Source organism: Antedon bifida, chromosome 7 (genome assembly GCF_963402885.1).
Source record: "Antedon bifida chromosome 7, ecAntBifi1.1, whole genome shotgun sequence".
Taxonomy (NCBI): domain Eukaryota; kingdom Metazoa; phylum Echinodermata; class Crinoidea; order Comatulida; family Antedonidae; genus Antedon; species Antedon bifida.
The window spans coordinates 1,013,709-1,039,091 of NC_136232.1; the positions used below are offsets into that span (position 1 = coordinate 1,013,709).

At 31.6% G+C, this 25,383-nt stretch overlaps 1 protein-coding gene across 7 annotated transcripts in view; it reads left to right on the plus strand.

Annotated features, from left to right (window-relative positions):
- Positions 1 to 25,383, plus strand: part of LOC144847921 (dystrophin-like) — a 210,941-nt gene that overhangs the window by 13,685 nt on the left and 171,873 nt on the right. The window contains exon 1 of one of the 7 annotated variants that reach the window (XM_078704512.1): positions 20,474 to 21,035. The exons of 5 other annotated variants lie outside the window; for them this stretch is intronic. In XM_078704512.1, the coding sequence (XP_078560638.1) occupies positions 21,008 to 21,035 (28 nt within the window). In that variant the 5' untranslated portion in view covers positions 20,474 to 21,007. Of the gene's footprint in view, positions 1 to 20,473; positions 21,036 to 23,557; positions 23,680 to 25,383 lie in introns of those variants that run through there. One more of the 7 variants, XM_078704510.1, reaches the window with a different exon arrangement.

Below are 25,383 nucleotides of genomic sequence, written 5' to 3' on the forward strand. Positions count from 1 at the left end.
CAACATGTTAAAAATTGCAATAAATGGCAGGTCCCATAATTTCACTTATTCTACACTTATGTAATATGTATACCTGTTATACTATATATACTATATGACACAAAATTGACAGAATTCAGCACTAACAAAATATCATATTCTTCAGTTCAGGTCATAATGCCATAATCTTTTTCTGTGTGCAATATTCCAACGTATGACGTGCACGTGGCGTTTGTCGTGCGGATAACTAACTCGTCAAAGTGACGAGTTACATGTCTAGTCTTGATCTTCTTTCTTTCTGTATGATTTTTGTGGAACGCTTTTCTCTAAAACTTGCAAACATAACATTTTGTAACTTTCTCAACATATCGTCATGCACATGAAGATGTGCTGCGAAGCTTTTCATGACGTTTACAATTGCGCAACGTGACTTACGCGTGATTTAACGATTTCCTCGTATTTAACATAGGTCGAAAACCAAATAACATTTCAAATTGAAACTTTCCAAAAGTTTAATTTATATCATGCGCTAACTTTCTGTTGAAAAAAAATTGCGTGTTTTACATAAAGTTACGCGCGCACGCGCATTTAAAATTTCAAAATGCGCAAAATTAATTTCTAATCAACTTTCTACGCGTTTTATGTCGTTTTAAGCATGTAAAAAATTCCCACGCGTGCGCAAATTTGTACGTGTGCGGTGCGCACGTAGCATTGAAAACATATTTTTTTCGCGCGATTTATGTTTTTCCAGCTTTTTCTAGTAATTTTACCAAATTTTAAACAATTTCGACTTAAAGTTACGTCATATGACCACGTTGAATTGGACGATTTGCGCGCGTTTTTGATGAAAAAGTTCAAAAATCCGTTAAAAATATGCCTTTTTTTAAACAGTCGTAATTTCTAAACTACACGGTCAACTTTTTGTGGATGACATATTCTGGAAGATGATGAGTTGTAGATATCGGATCAGGTATTAATATGGCTAACCGGACATCGTGACGTCATCGTATGGCCACACGAATATAAAATTTAGGATTTTTGTGTCTTTCATCATAGCTCCTCACATTAAATAGAGCGCATCTCCACTTATTCGTTTTCCATTTTCACCCCGATTTTGATATTGTCTAGGTCAATCAACTATCTTTCGCATGAGTTAAAAATATTTTAATTTTTATGACGTCATCATACCTAAAAATTTAAATTACGTGTGGCATTAATTTCATCTTTACAGTAAATTTTAATCTGTTATAGCTCGTAAGAATAAAATATGATAATCACGATTAAAACGTTTTCTGGAAGCTATTGGATTGTAGATACGAAATCATGTAAAAATTTTGCCAATCGGATGTTGTGACGTCATCATATGGCCAGTTAAATAAAAAAGGTCGTATTTTCATCTTTTGCGTCATAATTCATTACATTTAAAAGAGCGCGCATCAATATTTCACGTATTCAAATTTCTTCTACACGTTAATATGTTGTTGCTGAGATAATTTTCTTCCGATATTGCTACCTTCGCGTTTCATTTTAAAACCGTCAACATGTTGAAAATTGCAATAAATAGCGGGTCCCGTAATTTCACCTATTCTACACTGTATGTGATATGGATACAGATTATACTGTGTATACTATATATGAATCTAAATAATAAAATTCAGCAATAACAACATATCATATTCTTCAGTTCAGGTCATACGTGAACACTTCCTTTTGTCCTCAACCTATCCCCTTAATGTTAATGTTGCACCACTTGCGCGGCGGATAACCAAACTCGTCAAAGTGACGAGTTACATGTCTAGTATTTTTATTGTTTCTGTACACTATTTTGTGTAACAATTATCTCAAAAAGTTTAATGTCAATGATTACAAAAATTTCAGAATATCTTTCAAATAATATAACTTAATCCTAATAAGCTTTCCAGCGTGATCACTCATCCGTGACGACATTTATACGCCATTTTGCGAAATCACATTATCAATCATATCTCCATAATTCATTATCACATATTAATGAAATTCACTACACGTAAACTTCAGATCAAGGGTAAAAATATTAGCAAATAAAAACGCGCGCGCACGTAGGTTCATGCGCGTGATATCGCGCGTTAAAAATTTAAAATGCTCAAAATTAAGTTTTGATCAATTTAGAGCATGAATTAGGCCATTTGCGTGTTTCAATAAATTACTGCGCAAAAATGCGTTTTTGCGCGCGCGATACTTAAAAAGCGTAAAAAATATGAATTTTTTTTACAAATCTCATTCTACTCACCATCCTTAGTACATTCACCAAATTTGAGTCAGTTCCGACTTAAAATAACGCTATACGAGCACGTTAAAAATGACAAAATGCGCATATTAATTTTACAAAAGTTCTGAAAATGGTGAAAAATAGGTCTTTTTTAAAATGAAAATAATTCTTCAGAATGCAAGATGACCCCCGATTTTTTAAACTTATTCTGGAAGCCATTGAGTTGTAGATATGAATTCATGTACACACTTTACGTACAAAATGTTTTGACGTCATCAAATGGCCACTTGAATTAAAAAATTAGGATTTGTTATCTTTTTGTGTAGATTATCACATTCAACAGAGCGCATCTTGGTTATGTGTGCTCGAATTTCGCACAACTTTCAGTATGTGCTTGCTTAATTAATTATCTTTATCATGAGTTGACACTATCTTCATTTTAATGACGTCATCACGCGTAAAAACTTGAATAACGTAGGCAGTGTAATTTCACCTTCGCAGTAAATTTGAATATCTTACAGCTCTTCAGAATTGAAGGTTACCTTGATGATTATAATTTATTATGAAAGCTGATGAAATGTAGATATTAATTCATATAAAAATTAAGCCTATCGGATGTTGTGACGTTAACATATGGCCAGTTGAAGTGAAAAAGTAGTTTTTTCATATTTTTCGTCAAAGTTATACACAATTCAAAGAGCGCGCACAGCGCTTCTACGTGCCAAATTTTTTTCCAAATCTTATATTTTTTTGCTCAATTAATTATCTTTCGAAATTGTCATCTTAAAGTTTAGTTTGATAACGTCATCATGCCAAAAAATTAGAACATGTGTGTCCCGTAATTTCACCTATGCTACACTGTATATAGATATACAGTATATACTGTACATATTGTATATGGCATATAGGCACAACTCAGCACTATAAGCATATAATAGGATGGCATACATCAACATTTTCCGATCGTATGTTAACGTACGTGCATGTTTAAAAAAAATTAGTTTCAGTAAAATGATAAAAATGATCACCTATAATTCGTCAAAGTGACGAATTAAATTCTAGTTATTATTTTTTTTCTTTTTTTTTTTGGTTTTCCGCAACGAAGTTGCAGGAAAACCTCTTGTGATTGTACGAAATCATCATCATCATTGGTTATCCGCAACGAAGTTGCAGGATAACCTCTTGTGATTGTACGAAATCAACATCTTTTTCTTGATCTTCTTTCTTTCTGTATGATTTTTGTGGAACGCTTTTCTCTAAAACTTGCAAACATAACATTTTGTAACTTTCTCAACATATCGTCATGCACATGAAGATGTGCTGCGAAGCTTTTCATGACGTTTACAATTGCGCAACGTGACTTACGCGTGATTTAACGATTTCCTCGTATTTAACATAGGTCGAAAACCAAATAACATTTCAAATTGAAACTTTCCAAAAGTTTAATTTATATCATGCGCTAACTTTCTGTTGAAAAAAAATTGCGTGTTTTACATAAAGTTACGCGCGCACGCGCATTTAAAATTTCAAAATGCGCAAAATTAATTTCTAATCAACTTTCTACGCGTTTTATGTCGTTTTAAGCATGTAAAAAATTCCCACGCGTGCGCAAATTTGTACGTGTGCGGTGCGCACGTAGCATTGAAAACATATTTTTTTCGCGCGATTTATGTTTTTCCAGCTTTTTCTAGTAATTTTACCAAATTTTAAACAATTTCGACTTAAAGTTACGTCATATGACCACGTTGAATTGGACGATTTGCGCGCGTTTTTGATGAAAAAGTTCAAAAATCCGTTAAAAATATGCCTTTTTTTAAACAGTCGTAATTTCTAAACTACACGGTCAACTTTTTGTGGATGACATATTCTGGAAGATGATGAGTTGTAGATATCGGATCAGGTATTAATATGGCTAACCGGACATCGTGACGTCATCGTATGGCCACACGAATATAAAATTTAGGATTTTTGTGTCTTTCATCATAGCTCCTCACATTAAATAGAGCGCATCTCCACTTATTCGTTTTCCATTTTCACCCCGATTTTGATATTGTCTAGGTCAATCAACTATCTTTCGCATGAGTTAAAAATATTTTAATTTTTATGACGTCATCATACCTAAAAATTTAAATTACGTGTGGCATTAATTTCATCTTTACAGTAAATTTTAATCTGTTATAGCTCGTAAGAATAAAATATGATAATCACGATTAAAACGTTTTCTGGAAGCTATTGGATTGTAGATACGAAATCATGTAAAAATTTTGCCAATCGGATGTTGTGACGTCATCATATGGCCAGTTAAATAAAAAAGGTCGTATTTTCATCTTTTGCGTCATAATTCATTACATTTAAAAGAGCGCGCATCAATATTTCACGTATTCAAATTTCTTCTACACGTTAATATGTTGTTGCTGAGATAATTTTCTTCCGATATTGCTACCTTCGCGTTTCATTTTAAAACCGTCAACATGTTGAAAATTGCAATAAATAGCGGGTCCCGTAATTTCACCTATTCTACACTGTATGTGATATGGATACAGATTATACTGTGTATACTATATATGAATCTAAATAATAAAATTCAGCAATAACAACATATCATATTCTTCAGTTCAGGTCATACGTGAACACTTCCTTTTGTCCTCAACCTATCCCCTTAATGTTAATGTTGCACCACTTGCGCGGCGGATAACCAAACTCGTCAAAGTGACGAGTTACATGTCTAGTCTTTTTTTTCATCTTCTTTCTTTCTGTATGATTTTTGTGTAACGCTTTTCTCTAAAACTTGCAAACATAACATTTTTTTAACTATGTTGACATTTTGACATTTATGTAACGTCGTCAAGCGAAGCTTTTCATGATGCTTACAATTGCGCAACGTGACGTACGCGCGATTTAACGATTTTCTCGTATTTAACATAGCTCGACAACCAAATTACATTTCAACTTGAAACTTTGCAAAAGTTTAATTTATATTATGCGCTAACTTTCTGTGGAAAAAAAATTGCGTGTTTTAAACAAAGTTACGCGCGCACGCGCATTTAAAATTTCAAAATGCGCAAAATTAATTTATAATCAACTTTCTACGCGTTTCATGTCGTTTTAAGCATGTCAAAAATTCCCACGCGTGCGCACATTTTACGTGTGCGGTGCGCACGTAGCATTGAAAACGTATTTTTTTCGCGTGATTTATGTTTTTCCAGCCTTTTCTAGTAATTTTACCAAATTTTAAACAATTTCGACTTAAAGATACGTCATACGAGCACGTCGAATTGGACAATATGCGCGCGTTTTTTATGAAAAGGTTAAAAAATTCGTTTAAAATATGCCTTTTTTTAAACAGTCGTAATTTCTAAACTAAACGGTCAACTTTTTGTGGATGGCATATTCTGGAAGTAGATGAGTTGTAGATATCGTATCAGGTATTAATATGGCTAACCGGACATTGTGACGTCATCGTATGGCCACGCGAATATAAAATTTAGGATTTTTGTATCTTTCGTCATAGCTTACCACATTGAATAGAGCGCATCTCCACTTATCCGTTTTCCATTTTCACCCCGATTTTGATATTGTCTAGGTCAATCAACTATCTTTCGCAGGAGTTAAAAATATTTTAATTTTTTTGACGTCATCATGCCTAAAAATTTAAATCACGTGTGGCATTAATTTCATCTTTACAGTAAATTTTAATCTGTTATAGGTCGTAAGAATAAAATGTGATAATCACGATTAAAACTTTTTCTGGAAGCTATTGGATTGTAGATACGAAACTATGTAAAAATGTTGCCAATCGGATGTTGTGACGTCATCATATGGCCAGTTAAATAAAAAAGGTCGTATTTTCATCTTTTGCGTCATAATTCATTACATTTAAAAGAGCGCGCATCAATATTTCACGTATTCAAATTTCTTCTACACGCTAATACGTTGTTGCTGAGATAATTTCCTTTCGGAAATGCTACCTTCGCATTTCATTTTAAAACCGTCAACATGTTAAAAATTGCAATAAATATCGGGTCCCGTAATTTCACCTATTCTACACTGTATGTGATATGGATACAGATTACACTGTGTATACTATATATGAATTTAAATAATAAAATTCAGCAATAACAACATATCATATTCTTCAGTTCAGGTCATAATGCCAACGTGAACACTTCCTTTTGTCCTCAACCTATCCCCTTAATGTTAATGTTGCACCACTTGCGCGGCGGAAAACCAAACTCGTCAAAGTGACGAGTTACATGTCTAGTTCTTTTTATTGTTTCTGTACACTATTTTGTGTAACAATTATCTCAAAAAGTTTAATGTCAATGATTACAAAAATTTCAGAATATCTTTCAAATAATACAACTTAATCCTAATAAGCTTTCCAGCGTGATCACTCATCCGTGACGACATTTATACGCCATTTTGCGAAATCACATTATCAATCATATCTCCATAATTCATTATCACATATTAATGAAATTCACTACACGTAAACTTCAGATCAAGGGTAAAAATATTAGCAAATAAAAACGCACGCGCACGTAGGTTCATGCGCGTGATATCGCGCGTTAAAAATTTAAAACCCTCAAAATTAAGTTTTGATCAATTTAGAGCATGAATTAGGCCATTTGCGTGTTTCAAAAAATTACTGCGCAAAAATGCGTTTTTGCGCGCGCGATACTTAAAAAGCGTAAAAAATATGAATTTTTTTTACAAATCTCATTCTACTCACCATCCTTAGTACATTCACCAAATTTGAGTCAGTTCCGACTTAAAATAACGCTATACGAGCACGTTAAAAATGACAAAATGCGCACATTTATTTTACAAAAGTTCTGAAAATGGTGAAAAATAGGTCTTTTTTAAAATGAAAATAATTCTTCAGAATGCAAGATGACCCCCGATTTTTTTAACTTATTCTGGAAGCCATTGAGTTGTAGATATGAATTCATGTACACATTTTACGTACAAAATGTTTTGACGTCATCAAATGGCCACTTGAATTTAAAAATTAGGATTTGTTATCTTTTTGTGTAGATTATCACATTCAACAGAGCGCATCTTGGTTATGTGTGCTCGAATTTCGCACAACTTTCAGTATGTGCTTGCTTAATTAATTATCTTTATCATGAGTTGACACTATCTTCATTTTAATGGCGTCATCACGCGTAAAAACTTGAATAACGTAGGCCGTGTAATTTCACCTTCAGTAAATTTGAATATCTTACAGCTCTTCAGAATTGAAGGTTACCTTGATGATTATAATTTATTATGAAAGCTGATGAAATGTAGATATTAATTCATATAAAAATTAAGCCTATCGGATGTTGTGACGTTAACATATGGCCAGTTGAAGTGAAAAAGTAGTTTTTTCATATTTTTCGTCAAAGTTATACACAATTCAAAGAGCGCGCACAGCGCTTCTACGTGCCAAATTTTTTTCCAAATCTTATATTTTTTTGCTCAATTAATTATCTTTCGAAATTGTCATCTTAAAGTTTAGTTTGATAACGTCATCATGCCAAAACATTAGAACATGTGTGTCCCGTAATTTCACCTATGCTACACTGTATATAGATATACAGTATATACTGTACATATTGTATATGGCATATAGGCACAACTCAGCACTATAAGCATATAATAGGATGGCATACATCAACATTTTCCGATCGTATGTTAACGTACGTGCATGTTTAAAAAAAAATTAATTTCAGTAAAATGATAAAAATGATCACCTATAATTCAATGTGAAATCACATTATCAAATATATCTCCATAATTCATTATCACATATTAATGAAATTCACTACACGTAAACTTCAGGTCAAGGGTAAAAATATTAGCAAATAAAAAGTTGCGCGTTTCAAGGTCATGCACGTGAAATCGCGCGTTAAAAATTTAGAACGCTCAAAATTAAGTTTTGATCAATTTAGAGCATGAATTAGGCCATTTGCGCGTTTCAAAAAATTACTGCGCAAAAACACGTTTTTGCGCACGCGATTCTTAGAAAGCGTAAAAAATAAAATGTGATGTATAAATCACAATCTACTCACAATTCTTAGTACATTCACCGATTTTGAGTCCATTCCGACTTAAGATAACGCTATACGAGCACGTTAAAAATGACAAAATGCGCAAATTAATTGCATCAAAGTGCTGAAAATGGTGAAAAATAAGGCATTTTTAAAATGAAAATAACTCTTCAGAATGCAAGATGACCCCCATTTTTTTTAACTTATTCGGGAAGCCATTGAGTTGTAGATATGAATTCATGTACACATTTGACGTACAAAATGTTGTGACGTCATCAAATGGCCACTTGAATTTAAAATTAAGTTTTTTTTCTCTTTTGTCATATTTTATCACATTCAATAGAACGCGTCTCTAATAATTTGTGCCTGATTTTCGCTCAAATTTTAATATGTGATTTCTCTATTAATTGACTTTCTCATGACCTGCCACTATTTTTATTTTGATGACGTCATCACGCGTAAAAACTTGAATAACGTAGGTCGTGTAATTTCACCTTCGCCGTAAATTTGAATATCTTACAGCTCTTCAGAATTAAAGGTTACCTTGATAATTATAATGTATTATGAAAGCTGATGAAATGTAGATATGAATTCATATAAAAATTAAGCCTATCGGATGTTGTGACGTTAACATATGGCCAGTTGAAGTTAAAAAGTAGTTTTTTCATCTTTTTCGTCAAAGTTATACAAATTTCAAAGAGCGTGCACAGCGCATCTACGTGCCAAATTCTCTTCCAATTCTTATATTTATTTGCTCAATTCATTATCTTTCGAAATTGTCATCTTCGAGTTTATTTTGATAATTCCATCATACCAAAAAATTAGAACACGATGTGTGTCCCGTAATTTCACCTATGCTACACTGTATATAGATACATTATATACTGTACATATTGTATATGGCATATAATAGGCACAACTCAGCACTAAAGCGTATAATAGGATGGCATACATCAACATTTTCTGATCGTATGTTAACGTACGTGCAAAAAAATTATTTCGGTCAAATGATAAAAATGATCACCTATAATTCGTCAAAGTGACGAATTAAATTCTAGTTAATATTATTAATGTATGAACTGCTATAAAATTATTGATTCATTTCTTTAAGCCAACATTGCACTTACAAATGGAATGTCGATAAAATTTGATAAATGGTTGTTAAATATTATATGTTGTGAATAATTATTTGATTCATCCGACATGCCTTTAAAGAGAGAGAAAATAAAATGGTCAAAGTTAGTTACATACTCAAAGATGTATAATTTTTTGATAATTTTCTAAGCATAAAAAACAACAATAAATGAGATTTTTAATTTGTTCATTATATTAATTTTAATAATAATTTATTAAAAAAAAATCTCTTTAATGTAAAGATTTCATAACAAATAAAGACAAATGAAATCAAATTTGAATTATCCCATTTTGTAGTTTTTAGAAATTACTCACTTTTGGCAAAATGAAAAAGAATATATAACAAATTCGTTTATAAAAAATAAATTAACCTAAAACTCACTGACTTCCAGGCAATAGGCGTCTGGTTGTATATTTATTTCTTTAAATTACAGTTTTATCAGGTAAATTATTTTCTTTTTCGATCCACTGTTTTGTCAAACTGAATACAAATATTTGACATTAAAAATGAAAAAGAATTAGAAACAATTATTTTAAATTTTCAATCAATATCTTTAATTATTATTGAATTGAAATTTCAGATTAAAAACCCAATGAATTTTTAACTCTAATTACGCTTAAAAACTTTTGTCCATGTGTATAGACTGTCCAAAAACATTTCTACATCTTTTTCATTTGTCATTACCAGACTAATGTTACATAGAATGTTATATATGAACAATATACTTCAGAAAACACCATAAGTTATGTGTAATATTCTTAGGAGAATTAAGTTAAAGATATTTGAAGAGTCCCTTAGGATGACTTTGCTGTGGGAGGTATGGATACATTGAAATGATTATTTACAACAGTCATCTCATAAACAATATAACATGTGAATTTGGATATAAATTCATTGCTGTTACTAAAATACTGCTGTTTCATGCACATACTGTATGGCTTCTGCTACTGTTTGCCTACTGTTGCCCTGGACTGTTGCTAACAAATACAGTGGGGAAATCATCCTCAGGGTCTGTTTCTGTTGCATAGCGCAGAATAATCCATTATTTAAAAAATGTTATTTTTAGGCCGACCACATTTTTTGCTCTCATAATCCGTTTAATTTTGTGGTTGGTAATTAATAATACAGTTAAAAATACCCAAAATGCAATGTGATCGGCGATCAAACGTTCAAGATACTACAGCTGTCAATATTAACAGCTAAAAGTTACACAGCGATAACCGGTTAAATTGCGCTATAACACCAAATAAATTGTGTTTTTAACCGTTATTTTCAGACTGACATTTAACCGTTTATTGAAAATTTGTCCTGTTTCTATTGCCAAGAAATTGTGATTAATTTATTCACATGGTTATTTTTTCGCATAAACAAAACCTCGAAGGTCACGTCCAAAAAGTAGGTTCTTTTCAGCAGACACCATTTGAAACACAATACTTTCTGACTTACAATTAAAATACAAAATTCATTGTTTAATTTGTTTTAGATCGGACAATTTCATTTATGTTATTCACAGCTGTTGCTTTCGGTTTAGTCTTTATCAATGTCATTGTTGTTATGTTATTAATGTCATGTCACAGAGTAGAATATGCTTTGCATTGTCTTTGCTATGTAAGGGTCTCTTGTGATCAGCTTTGGCTGGATGGACCTCTCTCATTGAAGATCACGGTTGAAATAAAATAAATTTTATTAGGTCAGAGTTAATATAAAAAATCACTATATTGTAAGGTAGTTTATTATTTCATTGCATGCCTAACTCTCGAAAGGAGGTGTTCCCTAGCTCTACCTCCTGTATCTGCCCATATCCTATCTAACGTCATAGTTCCCAACCCTCTATCTGACATCATCTACCTTAATGCCATCATGTTTCTTTGCATTCACGTTCCATCCAACATTCCATTTCCATAATTCACAAATATCAATGTGTTTAAGAGTAATACTCTATTAGTATTTAGGTAATTACGTTTATTTAATGTATATCTCAGATCTAACCCTCACGGGATGCTAATTGAGTGAGTTACCAGAAAAGGGATATAGGTTTGATATAATATAACAATGTTTGGTAGTATTTGGGTTATAATAAGATATAACAATGACATGTTGGATAGAATTTATTTTGTCTTTTGTAATACAGTACAAAGACTTGTGAATAATGATGTGAACTTGTTGTAATCATTAACCAGTGTTCTGTAATAAGTACAATACAGTTACAGTACTGTTCAAGTTTACCTAAACTGTATACCGCTATATTTCTGTCATTATTGTTAATATTTACCAACGAGTCCCTACGACCTACATTTACTCAAAACAGGTTTGTATACATAGCAGAAAGGTCAAGTATGATAGCAAATAGATCTAGGAATATAGATGTTTAATCAGATACTATTGATGAGCTTTATCCACTCAGAATTATCAAATTTGTATGAATGATAATGTCCTTAGGAGTTGGTGCCATCATCAATATATAATATGTTGATGATGGCACGACCAACTCAAGAAAAAACATGATCAGTGGAAAGTGAAATTTTTGCAAGGGAGTTCTTTTTTTTCTGCAAATAAGGGCAACTAATGAAAAGATCATAGATTTATGAATGGTAATTTGAAGATAATATTCCTGCTGGCTACGTCCAGTAGGATTGGTGGAAAAAATTGTTAGAAGTTAAGTTTTAAGCCTATGAATGTTTACTGCATAAGTCTCTAGTTTGAAAAGGGCACTTTAAAGCTCAGGTACAGGCATGAATTTTAAATATAATATCTGATTAATTGTACATAAATCAAATATTTGTAACAGAAATCAAAACGAAAAAACATGAATTTCCCTCAATATGGTCAAATACAAAATTTGGCAAAATTCTGCCATTAAAACCAGGAAGACTTTTTTCAGTAGTTAGGTAGTTTAACCTAATGTAATAACATGTCTGGTGACTCCCTAGAAGGTGAAAAAAGATGGTGGATATACGGTGGATAATTTTTGCTATAGCATGAAAATAAAAATCTGAAGTTGAATAAAAATACCAGAAATGTAAAATTCAAGTTATATTAACTATATTTAGTCATGTGATAAAATTTTTTACCACACCGTTTATTTTTCATAGCTTTTTAAAATGCCTCTCTATTTACAAAATTTGTGTACAAAAGAATAGAGATTTTACTGTGTAATTTGAACTATCCCCCCACTGATAAGAAAGTGCTTATTTTCAACAAGCTCGTGTAACACAAATAAAATCCCCCAAAATTATGAAACATAGGGGAAACTATAGATCGATAATTATTGGAATGTATGATCAATAGACATTTTTTACCCGCACCTGGCCTTTAAGATAAAGTGGGTTCTTTCGAACATTATGGACCTTCCTCCTGGCAACTGGCTTGTCACTGATAAAAACCAGCCTGTAATGCCTTAACATAAAAACATTTACATGTACCATGAGTTATAAAATAATAATGTCTATGTGTGCAACAACTTTTTAAAAAACAAACTTGGGTGAAGCTCCCCATGAAGCTCATATGAATGAAACATTTTCTGAATTTTCATGACAAACCAGAGTGAACACTTGAGGATATTAAAAGGTTCTTTCAAATGCTTCCATCAATAAAGAGTATTTTGTCCAAATACAGATTTATTAATTACAGTATTGTCGTGAATGTGAATTACTGAAATCTACAAAGGACAGGGATATGAAACAATTGATGCCATACTGTACAGTACACTCTGGCAGAAGATTTTGATTTGATAACATTGTACTGTCGTGTTGCATACTAAAAATGTTTTTATTATTCCACGATTACGTTGCTATGGTTTTAGGAATAATAAAATGAACATTCGAAACAACGCATATTGAGATAATACATATTGATTGTTATGTATGCATTTTATTGTTATCATTTGTAGTTTTAATATTGCTGAATTGCTTGATATCGCAATTACCGTCAAAGAACAAGACTCGTAAAAGATTTCAGTGCGCCACTTTTTTCATTTATTTTTTATTTTATGAATGTAGCTATTGTTTTTTTTAACTTTTTATGATATCAATTACTGAGTGCCAAAGATCTAAAAGTTAAGCAACTGATGAAAAGATCATATGATTTAGGCCTACTACTATTAGTATATGAATGATAAGTTGAAAATAATTTGCCTGCTTGCTACGTACAGTTGGATTGGGCAAAAAATTATTCAGGTAGTATTCACCAGCAGTATCTTACTCTTACATCTGTATGTAGAAACCCTTTTGCTGTATGAGGACATCTTTGGGTACCCTGCAACAAAGAGTCCTTTGTATAGGGGTTGACTGTAGTGTTAAAACATATATTTCCCCTAGTTCCATAAGGAAGTGTCCCCTTAATAGGGATGACAACTATATAGAGATGTCCCAAAGGAGGAGTTGTAAGTCCCACTGTAGTATCATACAGGTAGATGGTACCTAGTAAAGTGGGAGGGTTTGAAGATTTAGATATAAAAATTTAAAATGATATGGTAATGTACTTTAATTATTAGAGTGAGGTAAAACAAAATAGCAATGTTATTAATTATGAATCAGTCTTTGAATTTTGCAACATATTGATATTTTGAAATTACCTATTTACTTCACAAAAGAGAGAAAACTGTTGCTATGGAAACTTATGTCCTAGTGTCAATTAGTTCATAGTAAACCGTAATTTCTTTCAGACAATACATTATTGAAATGTAACTAGTCTATGTAGTAGAGCTGTTTATAGGTTTTCAATCTTTACTGATAATACCTAAATTGAAAATATTGTCTAATAATAAAAGTCTTCTTATAGTATACAGTATATAGATAATGTTTATGAGTGCGATGGTACAAATAATTTCATGATTTGAAAATATATCCAATTTTCATCTTTCACTGAATGAAATTTTTTGTTTCATTGCACAAATATAAAATATTCATTATTTGTTTTATAAGACACCTACTTAATAGCGAGAGGTTAGGTCCAAACCAGTCGAAAAGGCAGTGCTCCAATTTTGGACGCGAAGTAAAACAATTATAGACGGCGCACACTACTGATCAAACATGATAGTCAAGATCAGCCTCTTGTCGCGCGTGTTGTTGCTCTCTTTGTGTAACAAAAATAAACGTGAAAAACGAGATTGCAGTACTCGCATATAAAAAATATTTAGAAATTTTCTATTGCACTCTGTGATGTCATTAACAGTGCAATAGAAAATTTATTTATTAATATAAGTGACTGAACAATCCACTCAACAAGAATCTACTTAGGTGCATTATTGTATTAGTATATACACAATGATATTGTATGGAATACAGTGCATACTATTGTTAAGAAGTAGGAAATGTTTTGAAAAAAAGTAAGATTGTGACAGTGGTTGGCCCATTGAAGTGAATGTACAACCCTGTAAACTTCACATTGAATTATGTCTGCAATAAATTGTAAAAAATATGTTAGTGTTGCTGTTTACCAAGACTTGTGTGCCAAATTCCCACAGTGGTAGTATTGTACATTAGATTGTCATACTTTAAAGAAATATAATATATATAAATAAAATGACATAAAGCTGGGACTTCTGGCTTACAAGCTATCAAAATTCACTGTCTCTAGAAGCCCCAGAAGTTTTTTGTCAAACAAATAAATGAAAATGAAATGAAATACTGTACCGTAGAAGGATGTTTGTTTACAGTACCATGTGTGAAAAACTAAGAAATTCCCTATGTGGTGTTTATTGTATCAGATTGTCATACTTTATAAAGATCGATGAATATTAGTATTTGTGAGACTGTTCGTTTGTGTGGTAGTTTATATTGTACATTAGATTGTCATTTATGAAGATAGAAGGATGTAGTGTTGTTGTGTTGTTACCATAAGTTAAAAACTTGTTAGAAATTCCCTATTAGTATTAGTTATTGTAAATTTAATAAATTATCGTACTTATAGAAGGCAATGATATAGGTATGTGTATCTGTCATTTAAAGCCACCTGACAGTTTGAAAGCCTTTGGGGCATAAAGTATTCGATAACAGTACATTATGGTATTATTATACTTGGTATTATCCAGACTAATATGGGTATTTTAAGAACATGTTTCTTCTCAAAGAACCATCCCATTATCATGACAGATTACAGAGATTAGATTGTACCATTTTTAGTTCCGCTTGTGCCCAATAGACCGATATAGTCAAAGCTTTAGTCATTTGTTGTGTGTACTCTAGGATCAAGTGGGTTTAACCCGTTAATAATGATTAAACCTTAATAAAGATTCACAAAAGTACACCAAGTCTATCCTTGATGTTCATATCATGCAGGAATTAACTTTAATTCCTCTATTTTCATATCAATGATATATCTCGTTTAACCAGTTCATTGAATTATACTGTATTAAATACCGGTGATCTGACTTAAAGTTCTTGTTAATACCAAACAATATTAGTGAACCTTTTCACACTGCCAGTGAATATGCACAGGCGATGTGATATACCTGGGCTGTAGAAATGTATAAGTAAACGTTTTTTCTTCAACAAATTTACCTGGGTTTTATAAAAAATGTTTTCTTCATTGCTCAATCTCAGTGATCTTTCAAATACTCTAGAATCCTTTTTAAGGGAACACCTTTGGAACCCTACAAAGTGCCTCTTTAGTAAAGATGTCCCCTGAATACAGTAGTGGTAGTTTTAAAGCATATTGTCCTTCGTTTCACGGGAATAGGAATTTCTGAAAAGCAGAAAATCTACTGTAGTTTGTTATTTCGAAGAGGCAATCATTCTATTTGCTAAGAAACTCTAAACCAGATCCATTTCAACTGAACTACCATTAATTTTTATTGTAGGGTAGTGTATAAATACGGCTTTGTATTTGTGGTTAATCAATGGGTGGTAAAAATGAAATATATCTGTACATGACACAGATTTTTTTTTTGGTCAGTAAAAAAATGGATGGAATTCAATTTTTGTACCATAAATTTCATGTTTTTGGTTAAAACTATTTGCCTCTGTGTCTCAGACCTACTATTGAATCTACACTTAATCATGTGATGCTCTTTCAACCAATTAGTAGACGGTAGATAATATACTGTAATAGAATTGATATTTCTATATTTCTATCTTCTCATACAGTAAGTAAAACATGTACACATTAAATTGGCTGTCATTCCATCCTGTCCTTTCACGATTTCCCAAAACCTTTACAAATTACATCAGCAAACAAGTCTGGCTGATATTAACGTGATCATCGACTTGCGGATCAATAATTTGTCAAATTGAGCAGCTCATATCGTCCTCAAATGCCAGTTCATGTGAACTTAATGTGAGGAATATATGCTAAGGTAAAATGGTACATGATGTGATTAATAAACGTCAGATAAATGGTGTAAATATTAATTGGTTATTGATTTACTAATTATTTTCTGAATATACATGTTTTTTTAATGATTTAGGGAGTATTTGTAGTCTTTTATTACCTTTTTAACATTTTATGCTATGTAAGGACATTTGGCGCAGTGTGTTGGACAAAATTACTTCCATTAAAATGTTTTTTTCTGGAGAAACTAATGTTTAATTGTGTTCCTCATATTCTGGTATTGTACCCAACACAATTTTCAAAATGTGTATTGAGAATACAGGATTTGTTTTGCAAGTTTCAAATAAAACTTTAGGCCAACCTGTATGTTGGGTTGTTATTGAAGGAGTTCTTTTTACTAGAAATCTGACTAAACCTGCCTGGGTGACCCTTGCTGTATAAATCTTTCCTCTCTATAATAAGTATTGCTGATAAATTGTAGCATGTAGTCAATATATTTGTATTCTACCCGTATAACAGACATTATGAAAGCTTTGTTGGTAGAACTTTTAAAGTAAGCCCCTTTAGGGTGTATAACAAAATTTACTAAGTCAAGCCAAAGGCCTACAGTATAGTACCATCTGTTGTAGCAATTTACCTGAACAATTTACAGATAGAAGGATATATCTGTTATACGACATCCTTTATCAAATGATAAATTAAATATTTAAAACGTTTGTATAATTATATACCTTAGAATTACAGGGTTCTTGGTTCAAGTCCTATATGGTTACAAATCAAAGTTAGATAAACTTAGTTTCATTTATTATACAATTAAAAAAAAAAAACCAATTACATATTAAAAACATATTTTGTGCCTGCTTACTTAGATAAAACAACTATAGCCTCCGAAGAAAGGAATTGCGAAAAAAATAATTTTAACATTACATCATATATCGTATCGTAATTGAATAATCCGTTGAACAGCACCCTCTATATCATACAATTTCAGGGTACTTGCTTAAATTCTTATATGGTTATTTTACAACTCAAAGTCAGACAAAACTTTTGTTGAACAGTGCCTGCCAGAGCTATAAAATGGTAAAATGTCTGAGAAGTATCTTAACGCCTTTGTCATCACAATGTATTTTTGTAGAAATAATCACAAATGACTATAATTCACTAAAAAGGGTTGTCTATGTTTTGTATGTTATGAGACCGTATTGAATTGAGTATAGTTTTATTTCTTCCTTGTATTTTTGCATTTTTGAAAAGCTACTGTTACATCCTCGTATAAGTTTACTATTCTTTGTGCTCAATTTTAAATAACTATCATTTAGTAACCTCTCTTTTATTAATTTCTTGTATCAAACAACTATAATTGCCTAGAGTCATTTTTAAAATTGATGTTTAGTATTGTTCAAAGTTGAATATTGTGAGATGTGGTTGAGTGCCCATGAAATCTCTCTGTGTTGTATCTGATATATATCTTTCTTTTATCCTTGCACCCTTTGATCCACACTATTATCTATGTTTAAAAAAGCTTTGTTGCATATATCTTTTCATCAATATTGACATTTGCGGTTATTTTATTATTTACCCTATAATTCAGAAAAGTCAAGCTTGTATCAGAATTTACAGTGTTACAAAATTCCACCTACCTGAGAAGCGCAGATTAAAGTTTATTTTTGTTTTATATGTAATCAGCCTTTTCTTTTCAATCAAAAAAATAAATATAGGCGGCTTTGGATTAGTATAGGCCTTATGACAGTGATGAATTCAGGATTTTGAAATAGGTGGCCAGGCTTAAAAGTAGTGAAACTTGTTGATAGTTTACTAATACATTTAATTTTTTAAATGGGCTCCACGCATGTGCTTGCTAAGGGTATACCGCTTGTTAGTATATCAGCGAAGCTGTGTAAACTGGGTATAATTTGGAAAATAAAAATTAATGACATCATCAAACTAGAAAATAACACATTGCGATTCTCTCAGCTATAACATTGAAATATAATTTATTCAAATCAACATTCAAAATAATATACTGTAACATTGACATATGAACATTTGGGACATTTCACCTTTGTAACAGGCACTCACAAAAACTGTAGTGCAGTCAAGTACAAACATAAACAGATAAACGAAAGTATATATAGTACAAAACTAAAAGTTAACATATATAGTTAGTAAGAACAGGAACTATATTAGGAAAATTAAACGATGGTATTACTATTCATACAGCAGTTGATCACCATTATGTTTACCACAAAATATGTGATTTGTAAAGAATATGCAATGTCGCCCTCTATTATGATAATTGAAAATAACTTTTTTTAACAACAGAGTTCTGTTTGGCATCATAGTATGTATGGTTTATTCTAGCCTAAATGCGTACATTGTTGCTGTTATGAAGACTTTCTTATTGTTTGTGCATTATGATGAAAACCGTATTTTCATATGTTCCAAAAAAGCCATTAGAAACCACCTCTTAAATTGGTAAGCTGACGATATTATTAAATGGATACATCAACGACCCATGCCATGCAAAATGCCTTTGATATGGTATTTCCCCAACCATACGTGTGTCAAAACACAGGAAGCAAAATGTTGGCCAATCAGAGAGTTTCTAATATTCACCATGTGACTACAGCTGTGAAGTAAAAAAATCATTCGGAACATGCTCCTTAGAAACATTTGAGGACATTTCATTTATTTGGCATTTTCAGTAAAAATTGTAGAAATAAAGACAGATTGAGATAATATTAAATAATAATAAAGATAAACTAAATCATGATGACATGATGATGAAAAGAAATTACTGAAAAGATTGAGATGTCTGCCATATGCATTGCACTGATGAGGATGTGTTTTCAGTAAACCGAAGGCCATAAATATATATTATTTGAATGAATGCTTTTTTATTTGCATTAATGTATTGCATTATAATCAGTAATATACAATCTAATATTGTGTTCCAAAATGAGATATAGTAACATTTATGTTTGCAATAAATGTGATAGGTAAAACATAAAAATTCACATTTTCTACTCGTTTACCGTAAAATTACCAGTTACAATAGAACCACTCGTTTTTTGCCATTTCTTGGAGAAAAATAGACAGAGGCGACTGAAAATCAGGACCAGACAGTGACGCTTAAAAAGTATGGAATATATTTTTGGCATAAGTATAGCAGGCTACTTTTATATTGAAAACACTAAACTACAGAATTTATCCAATGGTCTCTGCAGTCTTTAACAATTATCTTTTAAGAAGAGTTGAGACACCTGCATGTCTTAAGAGGGCAAGAGGTTCACAAAGGGTGAAAATATATATTTATTATATAACATTGGAAGTAAAAATAATTGGTAATTCAAAATAATCAGCTATAAATTTTAAAACATCCTTAATGCTTGAATATGAAAAAAACCATGTTTAACTAGTTGGACTTTCACATTTGTTTTTATAAACACAAGCTGAAATATCTGAACATTAAGGCTGAGTTCAATTTTACAGATTTACAATAAAGCTGTATAAATAGTTGTGTAAGTACAGTTACTATAGTGGTCATCCGAGCCAAGTTTGTCTAATACCCAAAAAGGATAAAGTAAGAACTGAAATAGCAATTTAAGGTAGAAACTTGACCAGTTATAAAAAAGAATCTACAGATACGACAATAGCAAGCTCTGTTAATATGAGTTTATGTCTGTGGCTAATCGCCACCTAATCAAAACTGTGTATCTGATTTTGCCCAATTTCCTGACGAGTCAATCATTTTTACCTGTAGGGAATTCATAGAACATTAGGTTTTGATAGTTGTACAAAATCCTGAGATACTGTTATTAGGAATGGTATTATTGTCTTCTAACGAAAACACCTGATGTTGGCGTTATTGGACGGTGATGAGCATAATGTGATGTTTAGTTAATCAAGCATAGTGTGATTGATGTTAAAATCGTTATCTCCCGCTCACCAAGATGTTATTGCCATGACATCATAGGCAGAAAAACTCTGCAGTATCACGTATACGCAGTTAGCTGTTAAACGAAACGCGTGGATTGTGGCCGAATTGAAAACAGAAGTTCCTATTACAGCCTTCTCGCTGGGCAGTGGTAAGCCCTCGGCTATATGGACTGCTAACTGGGTATGGAATGCTAATTCCAGGGTCATTATAACTCAACTATTACAAGACCTATTTTCTTGAAGAAGCTACATGCTAATGGTGTTTTCGAGAGCTTACTGATAACGCTACCAAGTGGATATTTACCTTCATAAAATTACTAGCATACTTTAACTGATAAAGAAAATGTTACTATGATTATAAGAAACAGTTCTTGCTGAGTTTTCTTTGAGGGATTTTAGAGCATGGATTTGTTTCAACCAGAACCGAAATGTAAGTATTTTAACTTGTGTGGAACACACACTGTTAGAGATACAAGACAGAATCGTATTTCTGTCCATTAAAGTTATTTATATCACTTTTGTACCAATAGGGTATTAGATGGTATCAAACTCGTTGAATGTGAGAATGATGTTAAAAAAAAAGTAGTACTCGATTACATAAGTCTACCAGTATTTTGTATGAATTGAGTAATAATATAATATAAGAAATTGTTGATCTACTTTATACAAATTATAAGAAAATACTGTAGAGTATTATAAACATTATTTAGTTACTTAACTGGATTATTAATATTTTTGGAGAAAAAAATAATTTAGTTTCTTTTGGTTATTCTCCATTTGTTAACTTTATGTTTTTGAAAAACATATTTCATGCAAAATTATCAGGAACCTAGATCACTGTGTGTATAAGGGAACTAGTGTTAAATAGGGACAAACCTATTTATGTAAAATATTATTACACAACATCCGAGGCAAGTTGCTGGTAGGCTAACTATACCTACAGTCAGAGGTTGAACTACAACAGATGTAAAAGTGGGTGCAGCACTTTTAAACTTAAAGTGTACAAACTTATCTGGCGATAACATTTTGGCTCAATTGGTTTCTTGAAGTGATTCAGTAGGTGATTGTGTTAAAAAACTCACTTAGTATCTTTCGTCTCAAACGTTCCTGTCAAGAAGAACTGATTTTTAAAATGTAAATTCTATTTTCTTCAAACAAGATTATTTTAAACCAATATTCAATACCCATATAGCCTACTATTGGTTTAAATTAAAGATGTTCCTTTCTGTTGTTCTGTTGTTTATAGTATCAACTAAAAAGAAAACTGTTTATTTAGGAAGGTCACCTCTGTTTGTAGTTAGCACCACATGTCTTAAGACCCACCATATATTAACGAACCAGCCACACCATGTCATTATTCATTACTTGAATGTCCAGTTGGATGTCCAGTTTAATTGACAACATGACTATCTTCCTTTGGGGATTGACCTCATATGTATTAAATTAAAGTACTGAAATTCATCACAAATTTTGAAAAACTATTCTGTTTTGATAAGTTGTATAAGGTTTGTTAATTTTATAGGTGTACATGTTTTATCGGGTATGCATTAGAATCAGCATTATATTCAAGACTTTTTTGAATTTGTTATTTAATTATACTGGTGGGTGATCTCTTCACACCCAGAGGGCTCAGTTTTGATCAGTGGCTGTGTGTGTACTACTACTAGTAGTAGTACACCGTGGAAACCCCCTATTCGTCTCAAAAGATGTACCATGTTCTTTAAAGTGCACATGAGCTAGATGTGTATATCGGACCTATATTTTATAGTCCTTATCCGAGAAGACTTGTTCTACCACCAGAACCATGGAGCAATTGAGCCTCTAACCATTGCCAATGTTATGGCTACGTAATTACTGTTCCACTGTCTTAACCGCTCGGCCACTCACTTGCTTAGATATTAAATGCAGTATATATTACATATGATATTGTCAAATCACAATGAAATAAAAAACAATACACCTATGAAAAGCTTAAATCTAAAGTTGTCTCCCAAAACATGAAAAATAAAGATGAATATAATCAAACTTGGAATACAGGACATTTTGTAGTTTTAATCTCGGTCTACACTATCAAACTAGTTTGACAAAAAAAGTGTGATGTGCCCAAATACGGTAGATGACATCATTAACTTTAATATAGCCCTAAATCTAATCGTACCTTCTAAATTGCTAAAACGCATCATGCTCATTTATTCTTGAAAATGATTAATGTTGCCAAATACATGATGCCTATTTGCTGCCCTCACAACTTAAAATAAGTTGTAACATGTTATAGGGAACATGTTAAAAGTAGAAGAAATTAATTTGAATAGGAATTTGATGTTGGGAACTAGGAAAAAAGATAATTTTATTTTAAATCAAGGAATTGAGATTTGAAGGGATAATCTAATTATAGATTAACATTTGATGTGAACCTAGGGATTTTGGATTGAAATTTAATCTGTTTTGCCATTGAATTTAATCATTATGGGCAAAGTAATGTATTATAATGTAATCATAGGCAAAATCAAATTCCTATGGTTCTTCTATAATTATTCTGATTGAAGGGCACATAGCATTAAATTAATCCATTATACTGATTTGGGGGCCTAGTGGTGCGTAAGTAACAACTGACAATAGACGTTTTATTGGATTTCATTGAATAATTGTTAGTGTGGAAGAATTAACCCATAACAAAAGCTGCTGGAGCTATAAGACTAATCAGTAATGTGCATGAAAACCGGTTTTTCATTTCATTATTTTGTTAAACACACAATGGTGTATATTTGCGGGAATATTTACAATTGATGAAACGGTATACGAAAAGTTGTTCTAATTGTAAATTTCGATTCATTATTACGTTAAAGTCGATTGTATTATCAGTATCAGCAGGCTGTAGTGACAGCAACAAATTTTAGACTTGCAGTATTTGTTTTATAATTGCAAACGGAAGATCTCCACTACTTTGTGCTCTGAATTAATTTGGATTATGTAAAGAAGCTTGGATACTATAATTATTATTTTTTGTTTGATATCTCATCATTTTAAAATGGATTTTTATTTTGAGAATAAGATGAGGTCCTCTTGGAAAAAGGGTAAGTCTGTTAGGAAGACACTGACATCAGTATCTTTTTATTTAGAAAAAAATATGTCAAGAATTAACAACATGTAATGTAGGCTTGACTTAACTGTTGTATGCACGCTTAAGCATATCCGAACTATATCCGATGTACAACTCTGTATATCCTTGATATATTGTATTCCTTAATCCTTGTTTTAATGTTAAAGCTTTTATTTTCACATACATCTTGTATTACCCAACTTTTCCTCGATACAATCCATCTCGTCACCTTCGCTACTCTGACAAATCATTGCTATCTATTCCATGTTTTCGCACTAAAACGTATGAAGGACTCACCTTTTTATTTTTTGCATCCTCTTTTTTAGGACAAACTCCCATCTTTTATAAACATTCATCCACTTTTTGATTCATTTAAATTTAGTTTAAAATTTATATAGCAAATTCAGGATACAATGTGCTTTTGACCATTTTTGGAATTGCCAAATATAAATATTTGATTATTATTTAACTCTGATGGGTTTCAGAATGTAACACTAGACAAGCACTTCACATCAGTTGTATATTGGATGGTTAGCCAGTGTTTGCTTGCATTTGAAAGCAGAACAAGCTAAATTCTAACTCTTTATTGAATCATGGCAAGAAAAGTTTTTTCATGTTTTATATTTAACTGTAAATTGTGCTTATATTGTTTGTATTTTTACGCTGGCTATTATGTTGCATATTATGACGGCCAGCAACCATTCATTATTGATTTATTGAAGTAATTAAACATGACACTTTGATAACGATCTTGTGGACTAATTAAAAAGATGAATACTGGTATATTGAGGATATATTATGAATAATTTTTACATCAAAGTAAACCATTACATTATGATGTAAATTTTGTATGTATGTAATTAGGTTAGAATCGTCCTCATGCTTAATTGGAAATGAAGGAAATTCAGATTTAAGGCTTTTACAGAATCATGCAGCTAGCAGTGCAGCATCTACCCAGATCAACACACTAGGAGACAATCCCCTACTCTTGAATAGTGTACCAAGTTTATTTAATGCATATAAACACAGGACCACTTTACACCGATTTACGTCCCATCTGAAGGACAAAGCAATGAGAGTATTTAAAGCATATTAAGGGGTACAATCATTATGCCTCTCAAATTCTAGTTCTCTAACATCTTATCTATAGTACCTGTGTCTCCCATCCAAGTTACCAGGTCCAATTTTGCTAACTTCGGTGATCCGATTAAAACCAGTATTTCAATGTGATAGTAGATATAGTTCGTCTTTTAATGGTAGATATTTGATCATTCATTATCAGTACATATCGAAAAGAAAGCAGAACCCTGAGTATTTCTGATCATTAATTGATGATTATGATGATCAGTAGTGTAGTGTGACAATCAATATATTCAGTGACAATATTGGAGAATACAATTCCATACAAAATAATGTTCATATATTTTATTCTTGAACAAAAAAAGTCCATATAAAATACAATTATCATACATTGCCAAGGTACATTTGTATTTGTATATCATTTTTATGATAATATCTATATATAACACTGGTAATTAAAGTTATCAAGATGAGGTGATTATGATATGTTTGATTCACATTGCATTTTGTGTATTAGATATGTCTTAATAGAAGGAAATTACTGCATATGATATATATATATTAACATCTGCCAATTTAACTCAATCTAGTTGCTAAA